This window comes from Hyperolius riggenbachi, chromosome 8 (assembly GCF_040937935.1).
Source record: "Hyperolius riggenbachi isolate aHypRig1 chromosome 8, aHypRig1.pri, whole genome shotgun sequence".
In the NCBI taxonomy this organism is placed as follows: domain Eukaryota; kingdom Metazoa; phylum Chordata; class Amphibia; order Anura; family Hyperoliidae; genus Hyperolius; species Hyperolius riggenbachi.
Genome location: NC_090653.1, coordinates 273262518 through 273284609, shown reverse-complemented (window position 1 = coordinate 273284609; position 22092 = coordinate 273262518). Strand labels below are relative to the sequence as shown.

General features: G+C 43.3%; 1 protein-coding gene across 35 annotated transcripts in view; it reads right to left on the bottom strand.

The window, feature by feature from the left end:
• NTNG2 (netrin G2) overlaps window positions 1-22092 on the bottom strand; it is a 293725-nt gene that overhangs the window by 42152 nt on the left and 229481 nt on the right. For 18 of the 35 annotated variants that reach the window (XM_068248880.1, XM_068248879.1, XM_068248878.1 and 15 more), the window contains 14 exons: window positions 21964-22023; window positions 21803-21862; window positions 21645-21704; window positions 21485-21544; window positions 18063-18122; window positions 14913-14972; window positions 12099-12152; window positions 10183-10242; window positions 8731-8790; window positions 7603-7662; window positions 6359-6418; window positions 5524-5586; window positions 1923-1982; window positions 1624-1683 (listed from right to left, as the gene is read on the bottom strand). The exons of 1 other annotated variant lie outside the window; for it this stretch is intronic. In XM_068248880.1, coding sequence (XP_068104981.1) covers window positions 1624-1683; window positions 1923-1982; window positions 5524-5586; window positions 6359-6418; window positions 7603-7662; window positions 8731-8790; window positions 10183-10242; window positions 12099-12152; window positions 14913-14972; window positions 18063-18122; window positions 21485-21544; window positions 21645-21704; window positions 21803-21862; window positions 21964-22023 — 837 coding nt within the window. The remainder of the gene's footprint in view (window positions 1-1623; window positions 1684-1922; window positions 1983-5523; window positions 5587-6358; window positions 6419-7602; window positions 7663-8730; window positions 8791-10182; window positions 10243-12098; window positions 12153-14912; window positions 14973-18062; window positions 18123-21484; window positions 21545-21644; window positions 21705-21802; window positions 21863-21963; window positions 22024-22092) is intronic. 16 more of the 35 variants (XM_068248906.1, XM_068248907.1, XM_068248909.1 and 13 more) reach the window with 13 other exon arrangements.

Genomic DNA, 22092 nt, shown 5'->3' with positions numbered 1-22092 from the left:
ATATAATCTAATCTTCTTTCCTCTGTCGGCTCTGTCGGGCTCAGGCACTCAGGCAGGAATGTGCAGGTCTGCTTGTGATAGGATAGAAGCTATACACACCCTCTCCAGGCCCCCTCCAAGCTCTGTATGACACACACTGAGCTACTCTCAGCCTATCACATGCTGTTAGCAGCCATGTCTTTTGTTTGTAAACACTGCCTAAAACTGGCAATTACAAGCCAGGATTGCAGCAGAGAGTGGCAGAAACAGCACAGAGGGGCCCAGGAGAACATAATGAATAGAATGGTATGCTTTTTATTGTAAGAATTTTAGAGTACAGATTCTCTTTAAGGCAAGACTAAGATGAAATTATTTGCATCCCGAACGAGACTTCAAGCGATTGCGGTACTTTGTGCGGCAGTCGTTGGGAATCTTAAAGATCCGATCTGCCGTGATGGACGTCATCACCGCACGACGCTAAGTGACGATTGTTTGATAATGCGCCTGTACCCACGTTGCAAGATTGCGTAAATGACCGCTTCTCGCTCAAAACATCGTCAGTCATCTGGAAAATTGTCGGAAGAAGGTGGATATGAGCCTCTAGACTCATCACTAACTATCTCTGAATTGCATACATTTTAAAGAATTCTCCAATATTTTACAGAATTTGAGGCTGGCTTAATAATGCTGGTGAACAAATAGACTAGAACATAAGCAATGCAAATCTGGATTGGATTTTTTTTAAGTATCTACTACTAGGTGGCAGCCATCACCTGAGTCAAATGAGAAGATAGTAGGGTTGCTGAAAAGCTATTTATCTAGTAGCTGCAACAGCCCCAACTTACAAAAAAAATATCAGTACAGGCTTCCCAGAGTAAGGGCTGGTGCACACCAGAGCGTTTTTTTAAAACGCTTGCAGGGGGAAAACCGCTTGGCTAATGAAAGTGAATGGGCTGGTGCACACCAGAGGGGTTCATTTTTTCCACAAACGCAAACTCGGGGGCTGCAGAGTTTTTTTTAGATTTCTGAGGCGTTTCTACCTCAATGTAAAGAATAGGAACGTGGAAATCCGCTCTGAAAAACGCTAGATCAGAGTAGTTTTCCAGGCGTTTTTGTTACAGAAGCTGTTCAGTAACAGCTTTACTGTAACAATTTATGAAATCTGCTGCACAAAAACGCTCCAAAAAACACTAGGCATGTTTAGAAAACTTCTATAAACATGCCCAGAATCGCTCTGAAAATCTGCTTCAAAAACTTCTAGCGTTTTGTGGATCTGCTAGAGGTTTTTGGTGTGCACTGGGCCTTAGTGGTCCAAAATCGAGTCTGCTTACAGTACATGGAGTCCTGACTCAACTGGCATGCATATTGCAGATCTTTGACTAAAAACTCTAAATGCAAAATATCAACAGGAACACTGGCAAATGACTAGTTGTAAAATGAAATAAATACGCCAGTTGCAAATTTCCATCACTACAAGGTCCTTAAAAGGAGTTCTGTAGGATTCTGAGCGTGGTTCCTTATCTTTTTGTCAAGTATAGCCGAACATGTTGGATTCTACAAGAATTAGATGCTACAGGAAATCAATCATCACAATCCTAGGACATCTAAACTACATCAGTCTCTATCAACTACTGCTTAGATTACCTGCTTTATGCTCTTTCTTCAGGGCAGGACTAATAAGCGAAGTGTGACGATCTGCATCCACTGAGGGCCAAAATGCGAAAAGATCAATTGTCACTTTCAATCTAAGCCTATAAATATCTAACTGATATTTTTTAAAATATATTTTGATTTAAAGGGAACAAAGATGGCAGCCTCCATGTTCTGCTCGCGTCAAGGTCCCTTAAAAAACAGGAGATTTCCACTAGCAATAGATTCTACAAGGAATCATTTAGAAAGAACATCTAGACTAGGGTAGACTCTACATCTACTGCTTATAGTACCTGATTTATCTTTGTTCTCCGGGACATGAGTATGAGGTGATGTTTGAAGATCTGGATCCACTGATTATCAGAATACAAAATGAATAATCATTAGGAGTAATCTATGAGATTTCTCAACAACCAAACAGGAACATATCTATATTGAGTCCTATGCGGAACAGCTAAATGGAGCGTGACAAATATGGGCTACCTGCCATGGGAACTGGAGCTACTAATAGCATGTGCGAAGTTCACATAGCGGTCAAACCACGCTATTTAGCAGTGGCCCATATTTGTTGCGCGGGTTTAGGGTTGGAGGTGGGGCGGAAGGGGGGAGGAGGTTAAAGCTAGAGGGATTAAGTAGGTTCGTTGCCCACTGGGGGGGGATTAAAGTTAGGTGCCCATAAGGGTTCAAGATAGTTGCCCACTAGGGGGGGAGGGGGGGGGTAAGATTAGGCACCACTGATTGATGTTAAGGTTAGGCACCACCAGGGTGAGAGGTTAAAGAGGAACTGCCACGAAAATCTTAAAATTTAAAACACATACAAATAAGAAGTACATTTTTTCCTGAGTAAAAAGAGCTATAAATTACTTTTTTCCTATGTTGCTGTCACTTACAGTAGGTAGTAGAAATCTGACAATACAGATAGATTTTGGGTTAGTCCATCTCTTCATAGGGGATTCTAAGCATGGCCTTTATTCTTTATAAAGACATTCCCTGAAAAAGATTTATACAAAGATGCTGGCCAGCCTCCCATTTTGGCAGTTGGACGGAGCAACTTTCATACACAAAGTGCTTTTAAAAATAAAACCCTGAGAACCACCCCTGAGAAGATGGGCTAGTCCAAAATCTGTCTGTAATGTCAGATTTCTACTACTTACTGTAAGTGGCAGCAACATAGGAGAAAAGTACCGTAATTTATGGCCCATTTTACTCTGGAAGAAACGTACTTCTTATTAGTATATGTTTACATGTATTTAAATGTTTAAGATTTTTGCGACAGAGGTCCTCTAAGGTTAGGAACAACCGAATGGCCTCCATCAGAGATGCGCTGAGCCCCCCCAGGAACTACAAATGCACCTTGAACCCAAACAGAAGCTCTGAGCTTCTGTTTGGGTTCAAGGTGCATTTGTAGTTCCTGGGGGGGCTCAGCGCATCTCTGATGGAGGCCATTCGGAGGCGGCCTGGTGTTGCGCTGATCCACCTTTTGCGCAATTTTCAATTTTCGATTTTATTTGATTAGCCGCACCCAGGCTATGCATATACATAGGTTAGGATTTAGTTAGTGTTAGGCCCCTCCCATGGAGGATTGACTTCTTTGCAGTGGGAGGGACGAGTACTTAATAGGTTGCATGCAAGCTGTTAATGGAAACCAACATCCTCCTCTAGTGGTAGACAGGTCATGTGTATGCTCGGTGTGTATTCGACCCCACAAGTGGGGCTTGCACTCTTTTGCAGGTAGGCACTAGTCTGTTTTTAAGTAGCGCTGCTCATTTCCTTGCTATGTACTAAGGTTAGGAACAACCAGCAGGGAGGTTAAGGATAGGCCCCCTAATCCTGTGTTTCTAATACATTTAGCTACAGATCCTGAACACGCATGCTGACTTCAAGTCTGACTGGATTTGCTGCATGCTTGTTTCAGGGTTGTGACTCAGATACAACTAATTAATAGGACTGCCAGGCAACTGGTAATGCTTAAAAGGAAAACAGATATGGCAGCCTCCATATACCTCTCACTTTGGGTTTACTTAAAGGGGCACTATGGCGAAAAATTGTAACATTTAAAATATGTGCAAACACAGACAAATAAGACGTATGTTTTTTTCGGAGTAAAATTAGCGGTAAATTACTTTTCTCCTATATTGCTGTCACTTACAGTAGGTAGTAGAAATCTGACAGAAGTGACAGGTTTTGAACTAGTCCATGTCTTCATAGGGGATTCTCAGCAAGGCTTTTATTCTTTAAAATATATTCCCTAAAAAGGATTTAAGCAATGATGCTGGCCAGCTTGCCTGCTCGCTACACAGTTTTTTGTCAGTTGGATGGAGCAAATGCCATTCACTAAGTGCTTTTAAATAAAAAATAAATAAATCCATGAGAATCCCCTATGAAGAGATGGACTAGTCCAAAACCTGTTGCTTCTGTCAGATTTCTACTACCTACTGTAAGTGACAGCAACATAGGAGAAAAGTAATTTATGGCTCATTTTACTCTGGGAAAAAGTGTACTTCTTATTTCTATATGTTTACATCTATTTTAAAAATGTTAAAATTTTTCGCCATAGTGCCCCTTTAATAAAGGGATACCCATCGTTCGCAGGAATGTGGATACAATTCGCTACTTATTTAGCCACTATTATTATGCTCACCCAGTCGCTAGAGAGAATCGGTGAGAAATGGTATTTCATATTGACTCATATTGACCCATAAGCTTAATAATTTTACAAAAGCGGGTTCTTATGCTATACAGTGTATGAGATTATAACTTTTTAATTCAATATGCAATACATGTTATACTTGTTCTTCACTGTTTTATTTTTGATTTTTTTTTGGAATACAAACCAAAATCTATTGCAACAAAAGAAGGAGACCTGTTTAAATCCTCATTCACACCATACAAGTTGTTAAACCACGTTTGAAGATGCGCACAAAATCACAGTCGCAAACATGATTGATTTTATTCATGTATTTGTGTGCATCTTGTGCACAGCCCATTCCGCATTTCCCTACAGTGATTGCAGCTGTTGTGTTCCACTTATGTAATCAGTGCCTGCAGCATGTTTCAGAACTGATAATAATAATAATAATAACTGCAGTACTAACAATAGTGTGAATGACGACCTTGAGGCCGGTTTTACACATGAAAAGCCCCCGCCGCATCGCACTGCACAAAACCACATGACCCTGGGGCAGAGTGCGACGACAGGGTCATATGCATAGCGCCTCCCTCCGCACACCCCTCTCTGCCCCTCTCCCAGTGACGCACTTCCTGCTGGACAGGAAGTACATCACTGGGATTCCCGGGATCCCCATTGTATTCTGTCGTTCTGTGCATGTGCATCACAGTGCTGCCACCAACTCTTTTAAAAGGTATGCGTCACCCATTGATTTTCATTACTTCCGCCGATAACACCCTGCGTCAGCTCGGTGGCAGATCGGGCAATTCCGGTGCATTGCAATGTGATGTGTGCTAAGCCCCATTGCCTTGCATTGTTGTTGCGCTATCCTGCGGTAAAACAAGGTACCGCAACGCAGGTTTGCAATGAAAGCGTAAAAGGGGCCTGAAATGCACTGGATGTACTTTTATTGAGAAAATATCATTTACATAAAAAGGACTCCATTCTAACATGACTGATACTGTATGACTGAGTATTGCTGTGCCGCATCTTTACCGAATACAACCATTTTAGCATGGCCACGCCCACATTTTCTTCCCACGCCATGCTGCACATGTGTTTCCCACCCCTGGTTCTCTCTGGCTCTTTCTATGTTCTCCCTCTGTAAGGTTGTCTCCCTTTAATCTCAAATACATTACTCTAGCAATAGATTCTACAAGGAATCATCAGAACCTAGATAGAACATCTAGAGAAGCCTAGCCTCTACCATCTACTGCTTATAGTACCTGCTTTATGCTCGGCCTCCGAGACATGAGTAGGATGTGAAGTGTGATGATGATCTGGATCCACTGATGACCAGATGGTAAAAGACAAGAACCATTATGGAGTAGCTCAGAGAAAGTTTCTAATCTGGCTTCTATGCAAGACCCGAAGCTGTACAGGTTCTACTTCTATGTTATGAATGTAGCAGGGCTTGTAGAATACTATTAGCATGCTGCGGGAAATCATCCCAGGCTGGGTCCCCTGCACTATATTACACTGTAACCATTATGGAGCAGCTCATTAACCAACGTGAATGTTTCTATTCTGGCTTCTATGCAAGGATCAAAGCTACACAAGGATCAAAGCTATACAGGTTGGGGTGTATCTAGTGAAAACGGTGCCCATGGCAAACACAGGGCAGGAGAAGGAGGCATCGGGGGTTGGGGGACTTGGTTTAATTAGTTGTGTGCAAGTTGAAGTGAAGCATGACCTGTGAGAATGGAGCAGCGCGATAGGTTAGCCAATGCATATCCCCCAAATAACAGTTAGGCAGCTTGTTCACCTAAAAGATGTAACCAGGCAGCAGAATGTCCCCTTGATAAAAATTAGTATCTGTATGGAGAACTAGACAAGTACGATTCAAGGGGGAGAAAGGGAATATATATGGAAAACACCAAGGATGCTATGGAGCCGCGCCCCCTGTAAGAGGTGCCCATGCCACATCCCATACCTGCACCCCTGGAGATACGCCTCTGACGCTACCAGGACTTGTTGAACACTATTAGCATGTTACAGGGAATCATCTTAAGCTGGGTCCTCTACACTTCAATAGACTGAACAATCTATTGCTTGCAATACCTGCTTTATGTTCTATCTCCAAGATGTGAGTATGATGTGAAGTATGAAGCTCTGGTTCCACTGACCAAATTAAAAGAAATACTAAACAGTTAGGGGCCATTTAAAGTGGTCTAACACCCAGCATTTCAACTTTGCTTTAAAAGATTGCTTACAGCTTATAAACTATTATGCCAGATTTTTTTTTTAGCAGAAATTCACTGAATGGATTAAACATGACATTTTAGTGCTGCATTTAGCTAGAAATACTCCTCTGTGCTTGCTTGTTTAGTTACAAATGTATCTATCTACAATGTAACAAACAAACACTGCTCTGAGAGAACAAAGAGGGCTTCCCCGGCAGGCTTTTCAAAGGTCTATTTGTATAACAAATAAAGATACATTTGTAACTAAAAGATAAGAATGGATGCGGATTCCTAGTTGAATCCAACACTAAAATGTCATGTTTAACCCATTCAGTGAATTTCTGCTTAAAAAAAAATCTGGCATAATAGTTTGTAAGCTGTAAGCAATCTTTTAAAGCAAAGTTGTAATGCTGGGTGTTAAACCGCTTTAAAGAGACACTGAAGCGAAAATAATATATGATATAATGAATTGGTTGTGTACTATGAATAATTACTAGAAGATTAGCAGCAAAGAAAAAATTCTCATATTTTTATTTTCAGGTATATAGTGTTTTTTCTAACATTGCATCACTCTATAATATGTCCAGATTACACAACACTCAGCATTCAAAATGAGTCTTTCAGAGCAGTCTGGGAAGTAATGAACTCTCCTCTAGCAGAGGAAAAGTAAACAGTTCAATTACAGTTCAGATAATAAAAGTCAGATAACAGCCCTCTCCAGGACCAAGTTGGTCGGAGAGCTTAATAGCTTTTTTGCATAGAGATAACAACTGGAGTTTCTCAACTCTTCCTGCACTGGAAACAATTAGACTGATGTATCTGATCTTAATGTTTTTTTTCTTAGCTGTACTACACATACAAATCATCATATCATCATTTTTTTTTCGCTTCAGTGTCTCTTTAAGTTGGTATCTCAACAGTCAAGAATCAAAGAACAAAGCTCCTAGTTTGTATTCTATGCAAAACTACAGTTAGCACTACAACTGATTTTTGCCTGTATTACCAATTATCTTATTTTTTTTTTCAATTGATTATGTCCTTTTGTTTACAAATAATCCTAAAATTCGAAAAATCTAGTGCATACATACTACATTTGATTCTACCATCTACTGTGTGGGTTACCTGCTCCTTGTTTTGTGTCCAGGACAGGAGTATGATGTGACATATGATGACTTTGATCCACTGATGCCAAAATGTGAAAATACAGATCTTTAAATATAATCTTTAAAAGTGGACTTGAACTCTTGCACAGTAGACAAGAACACAGAGAAATCCACCCTGTGTGTGTTTATATAGAACAGCTAGTCTAATTCTCTCTATTTGGCAAGTAATGAGCTAGTCAACGGTCTGCCGACTCTGCCGAATTTTGAGCTAATGTAAACACAGGAGGTTAACCCTTTCTATGCTCCCAGGATACCAGGAAGTAACCACACTGCAGAATCTCAGAAGTTGCTCTATGAACAAGGAAATGTTTTTCTTTAATGGTTATTATGCTGTTGCTTATTTTTTAGAGCAGGCCTGAGCAAATTACGGCCTGCAGGCCAGATTCTGCCCGTGGCCACTATGAAGCCAGCCTGACCCGTTTCTAGGATTCCATACCCTCCCATCCTCTCCCTCCCACTGTCCTTACAAAGTAGCGTGTACAACACACAACAACACAATGCACTCACCCAATCACTCATTCCAGCTATGATCTCCATGGCAATGGTGGAATCATGTGACACTCCGTCCTTACGTACCGGCGTGTTACATGACGCCACCGTCGCCATGGAGATCGCCACAGGAATGAGTTACACCCAACCATTCCCTGTGTGCTCGAGTTATAAGGGAGAGAGGGAGCTAGGGAGGGAGAGAGATCCAAAAAGTTTGCCCACACCTCTTTAGAGCAAAGAGGAAGTTCTGAGTTCAGGTCTGTTTTAAATTGTAACTAGTATTTTACTTTAAAAGAGAAAAAAGAAGAGAAAGATGCTGGCCTCCATTTCCCTCTCACTTTAAGATTTAAAGCAAGTCTGTAACTGGCTAACAGTTCTTTTTTCTTGTATTCTGATTTGAAGGGAACCAAAATCGCTGCCTTCATATTACTCTTACTTCAAGTTCCTTTTAAATGAGGGATAAATTGGAAAATGTTACCGTTTGGTAACTGTAGCAGTGTTTATTGAATTCCATTAGCGTCTACAAGGAATCATCATAAGCTAGACAGAACATCTAGACTAGCTAAGCTTAGCCTCTACCATCTACTGCATAGAGTACCTGGTGTATGCTCAGCCTCCGGGCCATGAATAAGATGCAAAGTCAGAAGATCTGGATCCACTAATGATCAGAATGTAAAAATATAATAACCATTAGTTGAACTGTAATCTATGAGAATAGACAGCCAAGGAAGGTTTCTATTTTGGGTTCTATGGAGGAGCTATCCTTTTTCTTCTACACACTACTATTTAACAGATGTTCACTAGTATGTTAACTTTTGGTTCAAATTAGGTATGTCCTTTTCTGGTTAAAAAAAAGTTTCTTCATTTTAAAAACTAAACTGATCCATTCTAACAAACCAGAGTATTCCTATAACTCCACCTATTTTTAATGGGCTCCTCCCAGTTGCAGTTGAAATGCAGGACTTTTCATGGAGGTATTATTGGGGAGTATATATGGAGGAATTGGAGTGGAAGTACATATTTGAAACATTCTGAGACTAGAACACCCACCAACCACTGTAATGGTGATAGTGAGGGAATATGAGGGGCAGTGGAAGGCCATAATATCAGGAGTGCGAGATATTGAAGTGGACCTGAGCTCATGCACAGGACACATGTAAGACACAGATTAATCCACTCGCTGTTACTAAGCGAGTTCAGTGATTGGATCAGTGATGGTGCCGCTGTCCCACCCGCGAGGCTATTGGCGCCAGTCACTTAGCGGGCAGCCGTAATTGGCAGGGCTGTGTACTGCTCAGCTGCACCCATGTCAAGAGCCTCCCTCCTCCAGCTCTCAGCATTTAAGGAAAGGTCTGAGGAAAAAAAATAAAAAATACTTACCTGGGGATTCCTCCAGCCCCTGGCAGCCGATCTGTCCCTTGCCGCAGCTCTGGCGTCCTTGGCGAGGTCGACACCTGCAACGTAGAAGACCCCGGGAACCCAGAGCTGCAGCGAGGGACAGATGCCAGTGGCTGGAGGAAGCCACAGGTAAGTAGATCTTTTTTTTTCTCCCTGAGATGTTTCCTTTAAGGAGATTCAGCCTGCCCTATGCTGCCCTCAGTCTGCTAAGCTTAAAAGACACTGCTTAGTAGCAGCAGCAGCAGCAGCCATGTTGGAAGCCTCCATCATCCGACTCCCCATGTTTAAAGGAGATCACAGCCTGCACCATGCCGCTCTCAGTGCTATGCAGGTAAGGTGCACAGTTTGCGATCACCATTCACAATGCAGGGGGGAGGGAGCAGGCAAATTGTAGCATTCAGACCATAAGACACACCAGCTTTTCCTCCCAACTTTTTGGGCAGAAAAAGGGCATCTTATGGTCTGAAAAATACAGTAATTCTTACTAGATACACAAACTACAACTTAGCTATGGGCTATGTCCAGTTTTACGACAATGTGCTCTTTGGTTGCTTCCATATTTTTGAGGTAGATCTCACTTATTTGCAGTTCCCTACCCAAGACCTATAACATCCAGACTAGGTAACATGCTACCGTTTACTGCTTAGAGTACCTGCTTTATGCTCAGCCTCCGATACATGAGTAAGAAGGGAAGTGTGATGATCTGGATCCACTGATGACCATACAGTAAAAAATAACAACAACCATTATGGAGTAGCTCAACAACCACAGAAGAACGTTTCTATTTTAGGTTCTATGTGGGAGCTATACACTTTCCATCATACAGAATTACTTGACAGATTTCCATCTTAACTTTATGTTCAAACTAAGTATATCCTTTTATGGTAAAAAAAAAAAAAATGAAATAATACTTTGGAACTCATTTTCACAAGTCCATATAGAATTTAACGAACTGTCTACTATTTCAAAGAATATATATTTCTTCCCTGCAGACCTGATCACTCAAACCAATCTGAATATATTTAACCACTTAACACCAGTCCATTGGTGGTCGTGTGTGTACTCCAATCCTCCCTCCATGCAAAACTAACAATGTTATATTTTTTGGAACATAAGACGATCCTGACTATAAGATACACCTAGTTTTAGAGGACAAAACCAGGGGGGAAAAAAAATCAAAAATAAACCTGGTGTGTCCATGGTGCAGAGGCGTCTTCTGGATCTTATCCCCCAAAAATGTTACGCCCCCCCTTGTACCTCTTGTATCCCCTTTGTAACTTTAATGTCTACCTTGTGTCCTCCTCTGCCCCCCCTTGTGTACACCTTGTTCTGTGTCCTCTTTAATGCCCCCCTGTGTCCTCTAATGTGTTGCGGCAATTAGGTACCCCCCATGTCCCTGCAGCAATTAGTCGCCCCCTGTGTCCACTCTGCAATTAGGTGCCCACTCTGTCCCCGTGGCAATCAGGTGCCCCTGTGTGCCCTCGGCAATTACGTGCCCCCTGTGTCCCCATGGCAATCAGGTGCCCCCTGTGTGCCCTCTGCAATTAGATGCCCCCTGTGTCCCCATGGCAATCAGGTGCCCCCTGATTCCCCTCAGCAATTAGGGCCCCCCTGTATCCCCTTGTCAATTAGGTGCCTCATGTGTCCCCGATGCAGTCAGGTGCTCCCTGTGTCCCCTATCATGTCCCCCTCGTACTCCTGTGTCCCAACCTCTCTGCCTCTTGTCTTCATCTGTCCCTGAGGGGACACAGGGGGCACCTGATCGCCACGGGGACACAGGGGGCACCTAATTGCTGTGGGGACACAGGGGGCACCTAATTGCCACGGGGAAACAGGGGGCACCTAATTGCCACGGGGACACAGGGGGCACCTAATTGCTGTGGGGACACAGGGGGCACCTAATTGCTGTAGGAAAACAGGGGGCACCTAATTGCTGTGAGGACACAGGGGGCACTGGGAATAGTAATTACCCATGGGGATTCCTATGTGGGGGGACACCTGGCACCTAGCATTTGCTTCATAAGAAGCAGTGACTCCCCCGCCCCCATGTTTGGGGGACAAAAAGAGTGTCTTATAGTCCGAAAAAGATGGTAACTGCTTGAAAAAAGACATCCATCAAGTTCAGCCTGGACAGAAATAATAAGTAAAAATTAGGTAAATTTCAGTCCAGGAGGTAAGTATTACTGAAGAATAAGTACATGAGGAATACATTGGAGATTTTAAACATTCCACTATAAGAACACATCTCAACTGTTTTATAGAATAAGCATTATACCTGGGATTCTTTCTTTGTTGGAGAAAAAATATATATATACAGTATATATATATATATATATATATATATATATATATATATATATATATATATATATATATATATATCTACACTACACTATATTGGACTCTACCATCTACTGCTTAAGGCCCATACAGACGTCGGATTTTTCTTATCAAGCGAACGACAGTCTGTACACACGCCCGATTTGGCGTGCGGACGACTGAACGACGGGACGTTCAAACGACCCGTCGTTCGGAAAAATCCGACGTCTGTATGGGCCTTTGGATTACCTGGTACTGTTTCCGAGACATGAATAGGAGGTGTAGCGTAACGATCTGGTTCCACTGATGACCAAAATGTAAGAAATATTAACCATTAGGTGTAATCTATGACTGCAACTCCTTGTAGATCAGTAGTACTCAAAAACGATATTTCTTATAAATAGACTGGTTTCTACAACTAAGATATTAACTTTGATAACAGATATCTGAGAGGGTTAATTTTGCAGCAAGAATTTGTCTGTGGAAAAACTGGTCATCTGAGACTTCTTAACTATTAGTTACGTACAGGTCATGAGTTATTTCAGTTTCTGCAAGTTGGGTGAGATGAACTACATGACCATGTGTGGGTGGTTTCTCGAGCCTTGCTGAAGGGCCGTAGGGCTATGAAATAGAAGGGTCATATTCTGCCCTCTCTATTTTATGACCTATGACCTGGCCCGGTGACTGTATGTATTTCTATCACCTATTCAAGTCAGAAAGTATTTCTAATGTCTGATCCAGTTGGAATGTATGTTATCAAATCTAGTTATTCTATCCATGTTTTCTAAAATGCGTAATTTCAAACAGTGTTTTGAGTCTGCTGAAACCACTTTAAATAACTTAAAAATAAATGAACTTTTTCTTTAGACAAGTTATTTGTTTATGTAAAAAATTGTAAAACTTTCACTACATCATGGCCCATATGCAATTAACTTTTTCTCCTGAGTTTTCTCCAAGGTGATATTTTTACAACTTGTCAATAAAATGCCTTGTAACTCCTTAACGACCGCCCCACGCCAGTGGGAGTGGTCGCGGCGGCAGCCCCAGGACCGCCTAACGCCAATTGGCGTCAAGTCCTGGGGCTTGCCGGAGATCGCGCACATGCTGCGCGCGCATCTCCTGCTTGAGGGGTGGAGCTGTGCCCCGACTTCAGTCTCCGAGCGGCGATTGCTGCTCGGGAGACTGTTAGACGGTGAAACCGCCGTCTTTACCCATTGTACAGCGCTGCGATCAGCAGCAGCGCTGTACTGGGGACAGCCGTGTGACTCGGCTGTGTCCCCTCTGTGACTGCGAGAGTGATCCGCTGTCATAGGCTGAAGCCTATGACAGACGATCACACTGATTGGCTGGCGGGGGGAGGGAGGGAGGGGGGTATATATACATATTTAAAAAAAAAACAGCAATTTTTTATTAAAAAACAAATAAACATTGGTAAATAAATAAACAAAATGTCTGGGGGGTGATCAGACCCCACCAAAAGAGAGCTCTGTTGGTGGGGAGAAAATGGGGGGGGGGATCACTTGTGCGCTGAGTTGTACAGGCCTGCAGCTCTGCCTTAAATCTGCAGTGTCCCATTTACTTAAAATTGCTCTGGTCTTTAGGTGGTTTTCCACTGCAGTCCTCAAGTGGTTAAAGTGATACTAAAGCAAAAGAAAAACTTATGATATAATGAATTGTATGTGTAGTACGGATAATTCATAAAACATTAGTAGCAAAGAAAAGCGTCTCATATTTTTATTTTCAGTTTTATAGCTTTTTTTTTTATAACATTGCATCATTCTCTAATATTTGCAGTTTACACACTACACTCTGTATTTTAAACTATGAAACAGAGCAGAGCTAATGACCCTTTGAACTTTCCTGCAGTAAAACCCTAAACAAACAAGAAACAGTGAGAGACATGTTGGGATAAGTGCTTCAGACAACAGCAAGCTTGGTCGGAGAGCTTGGAGAAGCTCTTTGGCATAGATATCAACTCTTCCTGTACTGGAAACAATATGAGACTCTTTTCTTTGCTACTAACGTTCTATTTCTTAGCTGTACTACACATACAGATCATAATATCATAAGTTTATTTTCATTTCAGATTCACTTTAAGCCACCAGTAAGCAAAAAAATTCCTCAAAATAATTTTGATAAAACCCTTTTGCCTACTTTTTGGCAGATTTATGCAAAAAAATATCTGCACCTTTGTGTCATCATAGCCTGACCTCTGCAAAACTTCTGAGACCAGATTCGTATTCAGGGTTGTTAGGGGGGAGAGGCTTAGAAGCTCAACCAGTACATAGATTCTCATCTACCTATAGACATTTACCAGTTAAAGTAAAGGGCAGTGCTAAGGTATTGAGGCTACATATAGTATGCTTGTTGGTGTAGCACCTATTAGGTATGCAATAGCCTACTATGGGGTCTGTTCAAAGGAGTTCTACAGGATTGTATGCAAAGTTATTCTTCATTTGCTCTCTCTAGAACATACATGTCAAACTCTGGCCCCTGGGCCAAATCTGGCCCTTGGAGCCATCAGATTTGGCCCTCAGGTGGTTTTCACACTTTACATTATGTTTGGCCCACTCTAGACCACCAGAAAAGCTATAATGGAGGGTATGCCCTAGATCACCAGGGAAGCAATATGGGGAGGGGGAAAGCACTAGACACCAGGAAACTGTATTGGAGAGGAAAGGAGGCCACTAGACACCAGGGAACTATGGAAGGAAAGGAGGGGCCACTAGACACTAGGAAACTAGGAGGGAGAAAGAACAACTAAACACCAGGGAATTGTATAGATGAGGAAGGGAGGACCACTAAACACCAGGACACTATATAGGGGAGGGAGGAGGGCCTCTAGACACCAGAGAACTCTATAGGGGAAGGAGGGGACTATGAGACACCAGACAACTTTATAAGGGAGGGATATGGCCGCTAGACATTGAGGTTGGCCCGCGACTTGGTCCCAGAGCTTAATATCAGCCCACTTTGTATTTGAGTTTGACACACCTGCTCTAGAAGGATGGATATGTGACAATCTATGCTATATTAGACTCTACTATCTACTTCCAAAAGTACCTGCTTTGCGCTGTGTCTCCGGGAAAAGAGTAAGATGTGACGTGTGACGATCAGAATGCACTGATGACCAGAGTGTGAAAAAATAAAAACTATTAGGTGCAATCTGAGTGTGATGTGCAACAACAAAGGCAAAGGCTGATTGGTTGAATTATACGCATATTTTGCTATATATCAGCAATCATCTTAATTATTTCCTTTTACATTGTATGTCTCTCAGTTTATATACACATTTTCCAAATGATTACTGAGTTGCATAATTTTTCGCTTATTTTGTCTCCTATTTGAAGTGTACCCGAGGAGAACCCCAGGTACAAAAATAAATAGTTACCTAAGATTAGGAAATCCTCTGGATCCCGTAGAGGGTCCCCACATCGTCCTCCAGTCCCCTGTTGCCAAGCCCGGACTCCCCAAAGATTACCGACAAGGGCTTGTCAGAAAGCATGAGTGCAGCCATACTATGCCTAAGTGAGTAAGGCTGCCTCTCCGCAGTGAGCCAGAGCCGTCCGTGTGTGAACAGGTGCAGCACAGCCATGCTCGTGCCAGAAGAGGAGAGTTCTTGGCAACAGCGGACTACCAGAGGACAACGCGGATTGTCCAGAGGCTTCCGTCTCTTTTGGTATTAACTTTTTTAGTTGTCTGATGCCTCCAGATTCTGTTTAAAGAGAACCAGAGATGAAGCACCCTCTTGTATTTTACCTTATAAATCAGTGGGAACATGACAGTAAACACCTAATCTGCTCTTTGTTTCATTGTTCTCTGTTTAATCTGACTGTTATCACCTCTGATAAGAAACCCTGACTGAGCATTCAGTCTGGCTTTGCTACGAAATGATTATAGCTGAGTCTGTCTTCTCTGGTGTCTTTTCAAGCCCAAGCCTGCCCCCTTGTGGCTCTGCTATAATGACTCAGCTATAATTATTCCCTGCAAAGCCAGACTGAATGCTCAGTCCGGGATTCTTATCACAGCTGATAACAGACACTTTTAGCAGTTAGGATGAAACGGAGAGCAGGGTAGGCGTTTTCTCTAATGTCCCCACTGATATACAGTATATGGTAAAATACATGAGGGTGCTTCGTCTCTGGTTCACTTTAACAGTATTGTACAGTAAAAAAAATTAACTAATTGGAGAAGACCCTGATGCTGAGAAAGATCGAGAGGAAAAGGAGAAGGGAGCAGCAGAAAATGTGTTGAGAGGCAGTGTGTACAGGACAAGGCACAGAGGTCCCATGTGTAAAAGCAACCCATTAATGAAGAAAAGTTACACGGGACCTGGAAGAAAACTCCCCCGCCGCAGCGTGTCCCACTGTTCAGGTTATCATTGCCGAACACTGACACGCGCAGCTAAAGCGGCATAAAGAAACTCTGCCTGGAATCCTTTAAAAAACCGATCACCCCGAACCACTGGAAGATGACCTGATCGCAAGCCTGGTCCCCGGCTAAAGTGGGACTCAAGCCTGAAAGCTGATAATACAGGTGCATCAGCATCTCTATTAGGTGAGATTATTCCTTGGCCGGCTGGCCAGCTTTCTTTTCATCCCTTTTGGTGTGCTCTTTCCCCCCTCTTGTCTTTTTCAGATATTCCAGCCACTGCACAGTGGAGTCTGTAGAGCTGCACCATCAGCCACTCATCCTACACCAGTGGCGTTCCTACTGTAGTGCGCAGGGGGGCGTGGCGCACCGGGTGACAGGCTGCTAGGGGGGTGTCGCCACGACCCCCCCACAGCAGCAGAGCAGGAGGGGGGAAGCAGCGCTAGAAGGAGGGGCAGTGGCGGCAGTGGTGGGGAGGGGGGAAATATCCCCCCTCCCTCACCTGGGACCCCTCCTTCTGCCTCTCTCCCCCTCCATAGAGTAGCGGTGGCAACTGCGGGCTCGGCGGCGGGGAGACATGCACAGAATTACTCACCACTTCCGCGTTCCAAGCGCCGGCAGCGTCATGTCGTCACAGATCTCCGCCTTCAAAGCCGCCCACTGTGCTTCCTGATTAGCGGAAGCACAGTGGGCGGCATTGAAGGCGGAGATCTGTGACGACATGACGCTGTTGGCGCTTGGAACGTGGCGTGGTGAGTAATTCTGCCGAGCCCGCAGTTGCCATCGCTACTCTATGGAGGGGTAGAGAGGCAGAAGGAGGGGTCCCAGGTGAGGGAGGGGGGGGGATATTTTCCCCCTCCCCACCGCTGCCGCCACTGCCCCTCCTTCTAGCGCTGCTTCCCCCTCCTGGGGCATCTATACTGGGGGCAACTATACCAGCTATACTGGGGGCAACTATACTGGGGGCAACTAAACTAGCTATACTGGGGGCAACTAAACTAGCTATACTGGGGGCAACTATACCAGCTATACTGGAGGCAACTATACCAGCTATACTGGGGGCAGCTATACTTGGGGCAGCTATACTAGCTATACTGGGGGCAACTAAACTAGCTATACTGGGGGCAACTAACTAGCTATACTGGGGGCAACTATACCAGGCCAGCTATACTGGGGGCAACTATTATTATTATTATACCAGCTATACTGGGGGCAACTAAACTAGCTATACTGGGGGGCAACTAAACTAGCTATACTGGGGGCAGCTATACTAGCTATACTGGGGGTAACTATACTAGCTATACTGGGGGCAACTATACTAACTTCTTTGGGGTAACTAGTTTCACTGGGGGCAACTATATTAGCTTCACTGGGGGCAGCTATACTGGGGGCAACTATACTAGCTATACTGGGGCAACTATACTAGCTAATACGTTAATTTACAGTTAGCTCCGCCCTCATCCGGTCATGACCACGCCCATTTTTGCCGCGAAGCACGCCGCAAGTTGTGGCCACGCCCATTTTTTTTTGGGGGGGGGGTGTCTTTTAATACCCAGCACCGGGTGCCAAAGGCCCTAGGTACGCCACTATCCTACACTATTCATCGCCCACACACAGACCAAACCAGATCGCTCTCCCTGATGCAGGCAGACAGGCAGCCACTGTATTCCTCTCACTTCAAGATCCATTTAAAGCACTGTGGGATTCTGAGTGAAGATGTTCATCTTTCTGGTAACTGTAGTTCGACTTGTTGGATTCTACTAGAAGTAGGTGCTACAAACAGTCATCCGAATCTAGGTCAACTACTCTAGGTCAAACTCTACCACCTACTGCATAGAATACCTGCTTTATGCTCGGCCTTTAGCACATGCGTAAGATGTGATGTATGATGATGTTGATCCACTGGTGGGCAGAATGTAATGTTTTTAGTTAGATTTTAACAACATATAATGACTGGAATCAGGGGCGTAACTATAAATCATTGAGCCCCCCCAGCAAAACTTTGATTGGGCCCCCCAATCTTCACACCCTTTTCCTTGCCTCCCCCTTGTGAACATAGGTATGTGTATGCCGCCGGTGAGTTGGTCACAGGGTGAGCTGAATGACGGCTAACCCTGCTGCTACTCAAATCCCCGGCGGCGTTAACTACTATTCCCCATCTGAGTCATAGCAACTCGGAGGGAGGAGTCATTCGGGGTGCGGCAATTGCCAGATACGCCTAATTACCCTTTGGTGCCCCACTCTGGACCTGCCTAGTCTCGGTGCGTGGCGCGTGTGGCGATGAGCGCCGTGCACCAAAACCACCTGCTTCGCCTTGTGACCCTCACAACCTGGGGACTCATCTTACAAGGATCATAAAACATGTGTGACCATCAGGATTGGATCGTCACACAATTAACAAGTAAAGCCACAAAAACACCTGATCTGAAGGATGGACCCCTTTATTGAAGAGAGTGAAGGTTCGTAGTTGGGGCCCCCTTATAGCTCTGGGCCCCCTTGTGGAGCTGCTCCCCTGTAGTTAAGCCCTTGAATTTAACCCATTCAGGTTCCGTCGTTTTCACGTGAGAAATGTTCACCTCCCATTCATTAGCCTATAACTTTATCACTACTTATCACAATGCACTGATCTATATCTTGTTTTTTCCGCCACCAATTAGGCTTTCTTTGGGGGGTACATTTTGCTAAGAGCCACTTTACTGTAAATGCATTTTAACAGGAAGAATAAGAAAAAACGGAAAAAATTCATTATTTCCGCCATTATAGTTTTAAAATAATACATGCCTCCATAATTAAAACTCATGTATTATATTTGCCCATATGTCCCGGTTATTACACCGTTAAAATTATGTCCCTATCACAATGTATGGCGACAATATTTTATTTGGAAATAAAGGTGCATTTTTTCCGTTTTGCATCTATCACTATTTAAACGTTTAAAATAAAAAAAATATAGAAATATTTCATCGTTACATTGATATTTAAAAAGTTTAGACCCTTAGGTAAATATTTACATGTTGTTTTTTTTTATTGTAATGTTTTTTTTTTTTTTTATAGTAAACATTTTATTTGGGTAGTTTTGGGAGGGTGGGAGGTAAACAATAGATTTATAATGTAAATGTGTGTTAATTTAAAAAAATTTTTTTTACAGGTGTAGTATTACTTTTTGGCCACAAGATGAGTTTGTTTACATGATGTCACTCTAAGCGTAACATACGCTTACAGTGACGCATCGAGAAGGGAACGGCCAGAAAAGGCGCTGCTTCCGAGAGAAGCTGTCGCTTTTTCAGCGGGGGAGAGGAATCAATGATCGGGCACCATAGCCCGATACATTGATTCCCTGGCTACCGAATCCGCGGGCGGGAGTGCGCGTGCACGCGCGCGATCGGCCGCGGGAGCGTGAGGTAACGCGCATGGTTCCTGGACGTAGAAACTACGTCCAGGAACCAAAATAGGTTAATAATGATGTTTTTGGCTACATTTTATATCTACTAATTAGATTACCTTCTTTCTGCTCTGGGAAATGAGTAAAGGTAGCCACATCCTTATCGATGTTCCAGTTGGATTCCTGGCAGATTCTATCACTCTGATCTAATTTGCCAGAAATCTATGCCCCGACATTTCTGATCGTTCAAAAATGTTATCGATCTTAAAGTGGATCCGAGGTGAACTTTTAGGCTAATTTCACACCAGGACGTTGCGTTAGAGGGGGCGTTAAGGTCGCATAACGTCCCCCTAACGGAACGCCTGGTGGTGCTGGATCTGGACGTCAGAGTGAGCCGCGTTGTGCAGCTCACTCTGGCGTCAGTGATGCCGTGATGCGCACTCTTGTGCGCATGCGGCATCACGTGGTCCCGCCGGCCAATCGCCGCACAGAGCGGCTGCTCCAGGAAGTAAACACTGCACGTCATAACGTGCAGTGCATATTAATTAGCCATGTGCCTGGCCGCTCTCCGCTCCTCCCCAACATTACTGAGCATGTGCAAGCAGTCTAACGCGGCTCAGCCGCGTCCAAAGTACTGCATGCAGTACGTTGTCTTGTGACGCAGCGTTACAATGTAACGCAACGTCCGCACTGTGAACAGCCCCATTGATTTTTCATTACTGTGCGGTGGGCTGCGTTACAGGCTGCTCTAACGTCCGCCTGTAACGTCCCACTGTGAAACCAGCCTTACTCATTGCATTATTGTGTTCCTTTCCTATTGTTTATAGGGCATTCCTCAAAACAAATACTTTTGTGTTTTTGTTTTAATACTCTAATTCCCTATAAACTAAATAAACCACGCCCACAGGTTTTTAGAGAGCTCAGTCTGGGCGGGGGAAGGAGGAGGTATTACTAGCCATTGATTTCAGAGGCAGAAGGGAGGAGGGAGGAGGGGGGATTAGGTTTTTTTTTCACAGTCTGAGTGCTGATGGTGCAGATAGGCCTGCCCTCTGTGTAATGTTTACAAACAACATGGCTGCTGTCATTGTATCACAGGAAGAAATAATCATTTTCTATTAAATCTGTTTGCAGCTAGATTTGCTGTGTAAACCATCTAAACTTTAGATAAGATATATAGACAAGTTAATTGTTATAGTTCATTTTTCATCTCGGATCCGCTTTAACTGAAAATCTCCATTGATTGGGGGCAGGCAGGAGCTGCGGTAGTTCCATGGCCCATAGCGTTGCACTGCCTCAAGCAGTGCACCACTGTGGATCAATCAATCTTCAATTGATTTACTGCTGAAATCTATTCAAAATCAACATATGCACTATGCAATTGATGCCTCCCTGATCAGATTGTGATTGGAGAGGGATAGATTGTTTTGTCTCAAGAAGTAGCAATCTATTATTGTGTGGCTATCTTAAAGTGGGATTACACAATATTACATTTTTGCCCTAATGCATTAAACACAGTAACAAATGAATACAAAACACTATAAGACTGCTTTGATGTCATTTCAATGCATATTTACACCTCACTAAAGCTAACTGATTTTATTGCTGGCTGCAGTACAAATGATCAGACTGACGCTTAATTAATTATTGAGCAAATAAAGAAGAGAAAGTAATCTGCTTCCCCACTGGATACAGTGGGAACTTTTCTAACTTGTTTACACAATTTATTGCACTTCCAAAACTAAAAAAAAATCTGCTAATGCTGGCCGGCAAAGGCAAGGTTATCAATTAGCTGCTTAATAAGGTAAAAAGCTCATTGACCATCCCTTATAATGACCAATATGTATTTCTTTGGTTACATGCTACCATCTACTGCTTTGATTACCTGCTTTCTGCTCTGTCTCCGGGACATGAGATAGATGTGACGTATGACGATGTGGGTCCACTGTTGGGCAGAATGTAATGTCCTAAGTTAGACTCTACTGGAGTATAATGACCATAAATAATGTCCTGCATTACATTCTACCATCTACTGCTTGGATTACCTGCTCTCTGCTCTGTCTCCAGGATATGACTTAGATGTGAGGTATGACGATGTGGGTCCACTGTTGGACAGAATGTAATGTCCTAAGTTAGATTCTACTGGTATATAATGACCATACGATGTCCTTCATTACATTCTACCATCTACTGCTTGGATTACCTGCTCTCTGTTCTGTCTCCGAGACATGAGTTAGATGTGAGGTATGACGATGTGGGTCCACTGTTGGATGGAATGGAATGTCCTAAGTTAGACTCTACTGGAATATCCTGACTATAAAATAATGTTCTTCATTACATTCTACCATCTACTGCTTGTATTACCTGCTCTCTGCTCTGTCTCCAGGACATGACTTAGATGTGAGGTATGACGATGTGGATCCACTGTTGGACAGAATGTAATGTCCTAAGTTAGACTCTACTGGAATATCCTGACCATAAAATAATGTCCTT